At 44.5% G+C, this 10,921-nt stretch overlaps 2 protein-coding genes across 4 annotated transcripts in view; one reads left to right on the forward strand and one right to left on the reverse strand.

The window, feature by feature from the left end:
• Tcta (T cell leukemia translocation altered) overlaps window positions 1-1,345 on the reverse strand; it is a 3,901-nt gene extending 2,556 nt beyond the window's left edge. The window contains exons 1-2 of one of the 2 annotated variants that reach the window (XM_021171699.2): window positions 764-1,345; window positions 364-466 (exon numbers count right to left, since the gene is read on the reverse strand). In XM_021171699.2, coding sequence (XP_021027358.1) covers window positions 364-466; window positions 764-986 — 326 coding nt within the window. In that variant the 5' untranslated portion in view covers window positions 987-1,345. The remainder of the gene's footprint in view (window positions 1-363; window positions 467-763) is intronic. The other variant, XM_021171700.2, reaches the window with a different exon arrangement.
• Window positions 1,346-1,392: 47 nt separating this feature from the next.
• Window positions 1,393-10,921, forward strand: part of Rhoa (ras homolog family member A) — a 24,004-nt gene continuing 14,475 nt past the window's right edge. The window contains exons 1-2 of one of the 2 annotated variants that reach the window (XM_029481400.1): window positions 1,393-1,595; window positions 10,122-10,196. The gene's annotated coding sequence lies outside the window, so the exon portion shown is untranslated. Of the gene's footprint in view, window positions 1,596-1,933; window positions 2,120-10,121; window positions 10,197-10,921 lie in introns of those variants that run through there. The other variant, XM_029481401.1, reaches the window with a different exon arrangement.

A 10,921-nucleotide genomic window follows, 5' to 3' on the forward strand; every position in this document is an offset into this window, starting at 1 on the left:
CTCACTTTGTAGACCAGGCTGGCCTCGAACTCAGAAATCCGCCTGCCTCTGCCTCCCCAGTGCTGGGATTAAAGGCGTGCGCCACCACGCCCGGCGGGATTTGTTTTCAATAGACCTGGCATATCACCTTTCTGAAATTAAGGTAACACCACCATCCATTCCTACTGAACACGCTGACGAGAGGCTCTAAAGCTACTGGGAACCCCCAACTGGAATCCTGAGCTCTACCATTAGCCTTGAAGGATTCTTGCACAGCCACTAAGCTGGTGCACTCACATGCTGAGCGTTCTCTGTCCTGTTACCAGCACTAGCATGTTCTCTGCCTGTCAAGCATGGGGTTGGGATAGACAGAGATTTACTCACCATGAAGAGAAATGTGTGGAGCCATCAGGTGTGGATCCATTCTGGCCACCCAGACCTGGAGGCAGGAACACACCCAGAGCTGCAGGAGGCTGAGGGTGGGGATCTGAGCAGGCAATAGCCCAGGTCAGGTCAGGGGCCACTGGTATAGTTTAATAGAGATTGAGGATGGGTGGGATACTAGGGACTAGTGGTATTGTCCAAGAAGGGTTTTGAGAAACAGTTAACAACGTGATGATGGGCATGAGGGGCTTCTGGTGTAAAATGGTACGGGGTTGTAGGTCTGGGTACAGTGAGGCTCCTGGAGGACCAGTGGTAGTCTATGTGGACACAGGAGAACCCAATGGTACAGTATGGTGGTGGTAGGGACAGCCGGGCCAAGGAGGTTCGTAGGGAGCCTCACCTGGACGGTGATACAACCCGGTCACTGTGTTCCCGTAGAACCCCCAGGCCAGCTGGATGCCCAGGAGACTTAACACCAACCACAGCAGGAGGAGCTTGAAGAGAGTCACTCGCATGTCTTGTGTCTCCCACTCCCGCAGAAAGTCGCTGCCCAGGGTGCCCAGCGCTCCGAGCACCGTGGCGGGCAAAGCTTGCAGAAACTGCCCGGCCCAAGGCTCCGCCATGACTGGCCAGCGCCCCACCGGGAGTACTGTCACCGTAGTTCTTACTGCGCAAGCGTATGGTCTTCCGGGGTTAGGCTTGTCAGTGCGCACGCGTAATACAAGGCCAGGAAGATCTACTTCGCTTGCGCGAAGTGTTGGCAGTTTGGGGAGGGGTTTTTAAAACCGCGCAGGCGCACCCAGCCCCACCCTGCTTGCTTAAAGGATGAGTGATTCGGTGAGGATAAAATAGCAACTCGCTCTTTTATAGCCCCGGAGTTCCCGTCATGCTCCACGCGTCTGCCATGATTGGTTAAGCGTCTAGCTCTCAGGGCGTGGATGCGTTCCTGAGCAATCGTGGCTGAACTGAGAGCGTGCGCGCGTGCGCGGGGCCGCGACTGGCGCCAGCTCGAGCCCGCAGGGCGCTCGGGGCCGCGCACGTCGCTCCCCGCCCTCCCGCCACCGCCCGCCCTCGTTCGCTCGCGCTCCCCGCCCGCCGCCCGCGGTCCTCCGTCGGTTCTCTCCTTAGCCCGCCGTCTCCCACGGAGCTGCCCGTCCTTGGCTCGGAGCTCGCAGACTCGCGGACAGGCGTCCTCAGCGCGAAGAGGCCGGATTCGGAGTCGTCGCCTTGAGGTGAGCAGGAGCATTTCCCTCCAGCCGCCTCGGCTCCGGGCTCGGCTGGCCGGCTGATCGGCCACCACTTTTCCGGCCTCCGGCCTGTCGCCTGCCCGCGGTCGCGCCCCACCTGCTGCTCTCGGCCCGCAGCCCCTCGCCCCGGCCCCTGACCTGGGGCCCCGCGCCCGAGGCGGCGGCCCCGCCCGCGCAGTCCCCGGAAGCGCGCCCCGCCGCCTCCAGTCCCCCTTCCCCCGCCCGGCCGGGCCTGGTGGAGCCCTAGCCGCCCGCCCTCCTCGTCGCTTCCTCTCAGGGTTGCGCCGGGCTGGGCGGGGGCTCCCGGCCGGCCCGCGACCGCGCTGGGGTAGCCTGCCACTGCGAAGCGCGTGTGGCTGTCGGGAGTTGGACTAGGCAAGAAACTCTTTTACAACTCCATTTTGCCTTTTGCATTGAACGTGGATTATTAATCACCGTTTTATACCGGGTGAAGACAGTGAGGGTTTGGGTGGATTTTCTGTTTTGAGTGCCGTATTATTGGAGATTGTGTAAGTAAAAGATTGTTTTGAAATCTTAGCGGTTATGACTCTATGGGGGAAGGTATTTTCCAGTCGAAAGAACACTTAATAATTTGGCGAGGTTGCATCAAAATAGATGCATTTCTGCTTAAAGTTATTACTTCAATTAAGAATCACTGATGGGTTCCCCTTTTCAGGTCGGTTTCGTAAAATTGCATTTTTTGCTGGCAAGTTGATTTTTTTTAAAAAAAAAAGTTCATGTTTAGTAGCTGATAATGGAAAAATTGACACCATTTTTTTCTTTTTTGCCCCAGAATTGGTTCTACTTGTATTTTCTAATAGTCATCACTAAATTTTGACCTATTAGTTATTTATTTGGTTTTGTCTTCTGACATATTTTGAAATAAGTGCTTTTTGCATGTTATAGATAATATTATATATGTATAATATGTAGTACATGTATAATGTACATCCCCATGCCAATCTGGAAGGGGAAAACTTATATTTTAGGATGCGGTATGTGGTGAGAATTTTTAGCCACTTAGTGTCACGTGCCCAAATGTGTATGTACCATGTGGACTGTTTTTTTTCACCTTTCATTGGCTAGTTTGAGCATTTGACTCAAGTATTATTAAACTAAGAAAACAAGACCAGGTCTTAATATTGAAGACTCTGAGATGATGTTTGGAGTATTTCTCTGGAGCAGTGACGTTTCTTAGGGACATAAAATATATGGAGCTTGTTTTTTTTTCCTATTTTATTTTCCTCTTTGGTGTTGGCTTGGGACACAGTGAACAGGTGCTGTATCTCTGAGCTTCATTTCAGCCTTACAACTTAACTTGGGATCAAACTCTAGTGCTCAACTTACGTAGCTTCTACTCAAAAATCTACTGGAACAGGAGAATAGGAACATCCACTCTGCTGATTTTACCCCCAATAGATGTAGGATTTTAGACTGGGGAGAAAAAAAAAAAACTTTTAGGATTTTCAAACCAATTCCATTTGTAGGTGTGGGAACTGAGCTTAGGGAATTTTTTTCTCTTTCCTTCTTTGTGTGTGTGTTTGTCTGTCTGTCTCTTTCTTTCTTGAGAAAGGCTTATTACTCTGCAGAGAGAACAGTGGGTGTGATAATACCAGAAGAACCATTGACCTAAGACTTAATAAAAAAGGACACTGGGTCTGACCTGAGATCTGGAACTTAATTTGTAGATAAAGCTGGTCTCTAATTTTCACATGCTCCTAGTCCTGCCTCCTGAAGAGTGCTGGGATCACTGGGTGTGTGCCACCATTCCTGCTGAGACTTAAACTGTTTGAAGGTCATACATGTAGTTAGACTACAACTATTTTTTTTTCTGTTATTCTCCACGTACTGTCATTTAAAATCAGGGTTTCCAGGTTACTTCAGGTTCTTTACCATGCAGATTATGCACAATTGGGAACAAATTTGTAAGTAGTGCCTTTCTGGCTAGATTGCCTTGTGTGTTAGTTTTCTTAAGGACTTAAGGTTTTGAGAGTTTGCTGTTAGCAAAGATAAGGTAATGAGGTCCAGCTAGAATGTTTTCAGGACTCCCTTGAGTCAGTTTTAAGTGGAATTGGTGAGAATTGCATGCATCAAGTAGACCTTGGTGTACATGTGTGAGAGTGGTTTTGTTGGAGTGATTTCATAGTCCTTTAAAAAGTCCACCTTGCTCTATTAGGGGTGTAAGTAAGTTACTAGAAGAGTGAAAACAGATCTTCAGAGCTGGGCGTGGTGGCGCACGCCTTTAATCCCAGCACTTGGGAGGCAGAGGCAGGCGGATTTCTGAGTTCCAGGCCAGCCTGGTCTACAGAGTGAGTTCTGGGACAGCCCGGGCTACACAGAGAAACCCTGTCTCGGGGGAAAAACAAAACAAAGCAGATCTTCAGGCGCTTCTTAGTCCACGGGGTGAAGTAGTAAGAAGAGGTCGAGTAAGAAAAGCCAAACTAGTATTTTGACTTGTCTTTAAAGAGCCAAAAGATCAGTTAACTTCATTGAAAGACTAATTTAAGATCAGAGGGTTTTTATAGACAGCATACTTAGTTCTATTGTATCGTAGCCACTAGCAATGATGACAGATTGTGCATAAATGTTGAATATAAAAATAGGAAGTAGGTGAGGTGACAAACCTGTAATGAAACACTCCAGACCTTAGGAGGATTGCAGATTTGAGACCAGCTTAGGCTATATAACAAAATCCTGCCTCATAAAAAAATGTTCCTCTTAATTCTATCCAGTGGAACTCAATTGTTGCACCAAAGCGTTAAGAATGTATGTCACTTCTCTCTGTCTTTTGGCACGGGGAATGAGACCTAAATTTGATTGATTGGTAGCTATACTATTAGCCTCTCTATACCTTAACTGATTACTTTTCAGCCTGAGGCTTTAACCCGGGGCATTACAGATCCTAGGCAAGGGGTCTGCTGCTGAAGTGCCTCCTGAACCCTGATTTTACTTTTGAGGTAGTCTTATTACATTGTCAGGGTGTGATTATGAGCTCATCTGCAGCTTTCAACCTTCCTCAGTTGACTGGGTTTGCAGCTCTGAGGCCTGACTGTACCAAGTTCGATTTATTTATTTATTTATTTATTTATTTATTTATTTATTTATTTATTTATTGAGGCAGTTACATTCTAGGTGAGGTTAGCTTGGAAACTTACACTGTGGCCCAGATTGGTCTTGAGCTTGTAGCCGTTCTCCCTTAGCTTAGCTTAGCCCTCCTGAGTGCTGGGGTTGCAGGGGCTGCAGGTATGAGCCACCATACCAAACTTACAATATTTAAGTATGCATCTTACTTACTATTAGTGTTTTGGTGACATTAGATATTGGTGACAGTAAGTTTTGAAAGTAATTTGAAATTAATTATTGTAAAATCCCTAATTCTGGTGATTTTTTGTTTGGAGACAAGCTCTGTCTGGCTTGGAGCTTTGTAGTCCAGGCTGACTTCACAAGTGAGGCAATCCTGCCTGCTTCAGTCTGTCTGTCTGTCTGTCGGTCTGTCTCTCTCTCTTTTAAGATTTATTTATTTTATATATATGAGCACACTGTAGCTGTCTTCAGACACACCAGAAGAGGGTGGTGGATCCCATTACAGATGGTTGTGAGCCACCACGTGGTTGCTGGGAATTGAACTCAGGCCCTCTGGAAGAGTAGTCAGTGCTCTCAACTGCTGAGCCATCTCTCCAGCTCCCTGCTTCAGTCTCTAGTGCAGGAAATATAGGTGTGAGCCACCATCCCAGACTCATTTTTAACCTATGGTACTCTAGTATTCTAAGTGAAGGTTTGTATATTCATAATTATGTAGACCGTGTGACTGAAAACAAGCTAGGCAGTAAAGCTGCTTATTATTATTGGTGTTTGCGCTGTCAAATGAATCTGAATGTACTTAAAATTTTCTTCTGACTGTGCCTTTTTAATTCTAAGTGATGGAAGTGTGAAATAAAGGACCATTAAGTTGTAACTAAGCTTTGGTTAATACCAAACTGAACTTGATTTGGGAATAAGGGCTGGGATGTCTTGAGAAAGGTTTTTGCTAATAGAGCTAGGTTGAGCTTAAACTCATCCCAGTTGTTTGCTCCCACTTCCCAAGTGCGATACTACTAGCATCTGATGTCACCCACCCCCACCCCCCACCCCTGGCTAGGTGGGGGTAGATAGAGGAAATATGTCCAGATTTGTTTATAAAAGAATCTTAAATTTCAAATGCAGATAAGAGGAAAGCAAGCAGCTAATGAAAGAGTGGGAGGTAAAATGGGTTTAGAGAGATGGGCAGAGGACAGATCATGTGGTATGAGAAATTCCTTGGGCTTGTTCTTTTTGTGTGTTTTTTGTTTTGTTTGTTTGTTTGTTTTATTCTTTTGGGATTTTCATTTTATTTTTGAGACAGCATTTCTCTTGTCTGTCTGGAAACTTGTCCTGTAGACCAAGCTGGCTTCTAACTCACAGAGATCCATTTGCCTCTGCCTCCCAAGTCCTGGGAATCCTTGTCTTAGCTTTTGAGTGTTAGGGTTATAGACATGAGCCACCAAGCCTTGCCTGGCTTTGGTTGTTCTGAGGTGGAATACCTATCAGGTGTTAGATTTGTTGTCTTGTTTTGAAGCTGGGTAATAATATGATCTGAAAAAAATTTTTTTGAGAGACAGGGTCTTATGGACCTTGGGCTGATCTAAAACTAGCTATATAGCCAAGAATGACCTTGGTCCTCTTGCCTCTATTTCCCTGGTTCAGGCATTACAGGTGTGAGTGTAACCATTCCTGGCTTTTTGTGGTGCCTCCCCATCATCTGTAGCTCCAGTTCTAGGATATCTGACACCTTTTGGCTTCCTTGGGCACCAAGCATGCAAGTGGTCCACAGTTATATATGTAGGCAAAATATCTGTACGTACGAAAACATCAAAACTCAGTTACTAACTTGACTAGTTTTACTGCATGCCTGTTACTCCAGATTTCAGAATGGCAGAGGCAGGAGGATTGTTCCAAGTTTGAGGACATCTTCAGCTAGATATAGAAAAAAACCAAAACCAGCAGAAAAAAACCAACAAGTGATCTGGACTTGTTGCACACCTATAATCCTAGCTCTTGGGAAGTGATGGCAGAGAAGGGTCAGGATTTTAAGTTCAAGGCCACTGAGCCATTTCTCTTGTCCCCAAATCTTTGTGTCTGTGTGTATAAGTTCATGTTGTACATATTTGTGGGCATTCTTGTGGAGTCTAGATTGACATTGGGTGTCTTTCTTCATTGCTTTCCACCTTTTTTTTTTTTTTTTTTTTTTTAAAAACACTTAACATGAAGCTCACGACTGAGCTAGACCGATTGGCCAGGAAGTTTCAGGGATCTTCCTGAATCACTCTTTCTGGTGCTCAGGTTACAGATGTACAAGTTTACAAGTGTGGTACAGATCCGAACTCAGGTTCTTTCTCAAGCTCATGAGGCTGTACTGTGAGCTCTCATCAGTCTAAGCTTTACTTTTGTTTCCTTTTATTTCTAAGCCATCAATTTACAAACAAAAGCTGCTTTTCTGAATAATAGGGACTGTCTGGCCTGTCTTAGGGTTTCTATTGCTGTGATGAAACAAGGGAACCAAAAGCAACTTGGAGAGAAGGGTTTGTGTGGCTTGAACATCACAGTCCATTGTGGGAAACCAAGGCAGGGACTCAAACGAGATAGGAACCTAGAGGCAGGAGCTGGTGCAGAGGCCATGGAGGAGTGCTGATTACTGGCTTGCTGGGTCTCCTTTCTTAGAACCCAGGATCACCAGCCCAGAGCTGTACTGTACCTTTCCTCATGGATAAATGTCTAAGCTTGCCTGTAGCTGAATCTTTTGGGAGCATCTTCCTGCTCTTTGATGACTCTAGATTGTGTCAAGTTGACATAAAACTAACCAGCACACTTGCTTATTATGTATGAGGCCCTGAATTGGACTTCTGCACCTCAGTATTAACAAATAAAACTTTAAAAAGGGGAAATGCTATTTGATAATATGTTAAATAGTCTAGGAAGTAAGATACAACGATCACTGTAAGTCTTCTAGCTTAGGTGATTGGAGATTTATATAATAGGGAACTGGAGAGCTGACCAGTGGGTAAGGCACATAGTGCTCAGTGCCCGGCACTCACACGGCAGCTCACAAACATCCATAGCTACAACTCACGGAGATAACCTCCAAGGGCACCAGACACACATGTAATGCCCACTAATTTAGTACATAAAACACTAATTTAGTACATAAAAAAAGAAAACACTAATTTAGTACCAAAAAAAAAAAAAAGAAATAAAGATTTGTATAACAGAGCCAACAAGATGGCTCAGTAAGGTAAAGATGTCTGTACCACCTGAAGTTCCATCCCTAGGAGCCACATGTTGGAATTTCAAAGAATCAATTCTTATTTCCATCCTCTGACCTCTACATGTGCACTGTAGCATTTGCTTCTGCACATTTGCATGCGTATATGTGTGTGTGTATAAATAAAAATTTTGGAGTCAAATATGGAGGTTCACTCCTTTAATTCCAAAACTTGGAAGGCAAAGAAATTGGAGTTCAAGACTTCCCTTGTATATGTAGTGAGTTTCTAGGACAACCAGGGCTATGAGAGACTTTTTCCAAAAAGAAAGGAAAAGCATAGCTTTCAGGCTGGTTGAGATATCTCAGCAAGTAAAGGTATTTGTTACATGAGCCTGACAATCTGTTTGATTCCTGAGACCCATATGATGCAAATTCCCCAAGTTGTCCTCTGACACAAAATAAATAATGTAAAGTTTTCTTTCTTTTTTTTCTTTTTTTGTTTTTTTGAGACAGGGTTTCTCTTTTTAGCCCTGGCTGTCCTGGAACTCACTTTTTAGACCAGGCTGGCCTCGAACTCAGAAATCCACCCGCCTCTGCCTCCCGAGTGCTGGGATTAAAGGCGTGCGCCACCACCGCCCAGCATCTGTCTTACTTTTAGAGGACAGCATTTATGGTATTTGAAAAGTAAGATTGATTATGTACATTTTTATGTGAAGAAGTCCATGACAACATCAGTGGACATGCTAATGTGGAAGGGGGAAATTTGTATGGGGGTCACAAAACTACAGGCAAGTCAATAATGGCTGCTCAGAAAAATAGTCTTTCTATTATTGGTTGTCCATTGCAGAGTGGTTGTATCTAAGTATTTGTGCAGTGGAGGGGAGGAGTGATGTGTATCTATTTTGTTGCTGCTGCTGTTGTTGTTGTTTTGAGACAGGTTCTCTGTAGATCTGGCTGACCTGGAATTCACAATGTGGACCAAGCTAGCCTGGAACTCGAGATCTACCTCCCTTTGCATCGTCCTGAGTCTGAGATTATAGATGTATGCCACTGTGCCAGGCATGTGTGTGTATTTATATACATGTATATTACTATAGTCATACATATGCAGACACATATAAATACATATTTTTTTGTGTGTGTGGGAAGGTTTCAAGACAAGGTTTCTCTTGGTAACCCTGGCGGTCTAGGAATTCACTCTGTAGACCAGGCTGGCCTCAAATTCAGAGATCCTCCCACGTCTTCTGGGATTAAAGGCATGTGCCACCAGGCCTAGCTAAAAGTTATTTTCTTTTTACAGAAGAAGGTCATGGGTGGTATAAATGATACATTTTTCTAATGTTAATAGTTTTTACCTTGATACCACTAAGTTGAGCAGAAGCTCCAGTGTATTCAATATTTGACTTCATCTCACCACCACAACCAAGGAAAGTGTTCCTTCTAAAGGTGTAATGACCTTCATACTGTTTTGCAAGAGGCACTAAATACCCTCATTGGGAATTCATGAAGCTACCAAGGCAATCTTTGTACTTGCATCTACCTGTGATGAGTCTCTGTGATGAGTGTGTGTGGTGGAAGTGGTTTGGTGTTGAGCACCAAATCAACTTTAAGTTGATAACAGTGACAAAAATCCAAATCTGCGGAATAGGTAGATTCTGCAAAAGTGTGTGTGTGTGTGTTGGGGGGTAGTGAACACAACCCATAAAACAGCAGTTCTCAACCTGTGGGTCATGACCTCTTTGGCAAACCTGTCTCAAAATATTTACATTATGCTGGGCGTGGTGGCACATGCCTTTAATCCCAGCACTCAGGAGGCAGAGGCAGGTGGATTTCTGAGTTCCAGGCCAGCCTGGTCTACAGAGTGAGTTCCAGGACAGCCAGGGCTACAGAGAAACCCTGTCTCAAAAAAACAAAAACAACAACAAAAATTACATTATGATTCATGACCATAGTAAGAGTACAGTTATGAAGTAGCAAGGAAAGTATTTGGTGCGTGGGGTCATGGCAGCGTGAGGCACTAGGCTCTGTGTCACAGCTGAAGCTTTAGTGCCTGCCCTACGGCGTTGAAAGATAGGTTGTGGTTGTGTAGTGGTTAAGGACTATGGCGAAGAATCTCAGGTTAAGGATGAGTACTTCAAATGCAGTTAAATAGTGCTGTACATTTTCCTGTCTGGATTGACATTTACATTCTGTCTTTATCCTAATAAAATGAACTTATATCTTATTTTTCATAGCCTTGCATCTGAGAAGTTCCAGGTACTTTGTACAACTGCATCCCAGAACCTGTGTGTTTTTAGCACCTTTATAAGGTATGTAAATAAATATTTCTTCTTGCATTTCCTTTTCCTCATATTGAGAGATTAATACGAAATCTGCAAAAATAATTAAGTGATTCTCTTGTTCTCTGATTTTGAAAACCTTTGAATTTTTCCTGTTGTTTTGTGTATGCATGCATGTGCACATGCTTGTGGTGATCAGGGGGCAGCTGTGCAAGTCAGCTCTCTGTCACATGGGTACCAAGGATTGAATTAAGGCCATCAGCTGTGGCAGCAAGGATCTTTATCTGATGAGCCATCTTGCCGGCCTCGTTTTCTTTTACATTTGTTTGTTTGTTGTTGTTTTTGAGATTTATTTATTTATTTATTTTATGCATATATGAGTACAGCACCATTGCTCTCATCAGACACACCAGAAGAGGGCATCAAACCCCATTACAGATGGTTGTGAGCCACCATGTGGTTGCTGGGAATTGAACTCAGGATCTCTGGAAGAGCAGTCAGTGCTCTTAACCACTGGCTGAGCCATCTCTCCAGTCTTTTTTACATTTATTGATGTGAGTTTTGGGGAGCAGTGTGGTAGTCAGAGGACAACCTGGAAGAGTTAATCCTTTCCTTCCATCTTGTGGGTTCTAGGATTTAAATAGAGTGGTCAGCCTTGATAGCAGACATCTTAGCCCACAGACTCCTTCCTAGGCCTGGTACATACTCGACTTACTTTCCTTCCTCTCTCTCTCTCTCTCTCTCTCTCTCTCTCT

Source organism: Mus caroli, chromosome 9, assembly GCF_900094665.2.
Source record: "Mus caroli chromosome 9, CAROLI_EIJ_v1.1, whole genome shotgun sequence".
Taxonomy (NCBI): domain Eukaryota; kingdom Metazoa; phylum Chordata; class Mammalia; order Rodentia; family Muridae; genus Mus; species Mus caroli.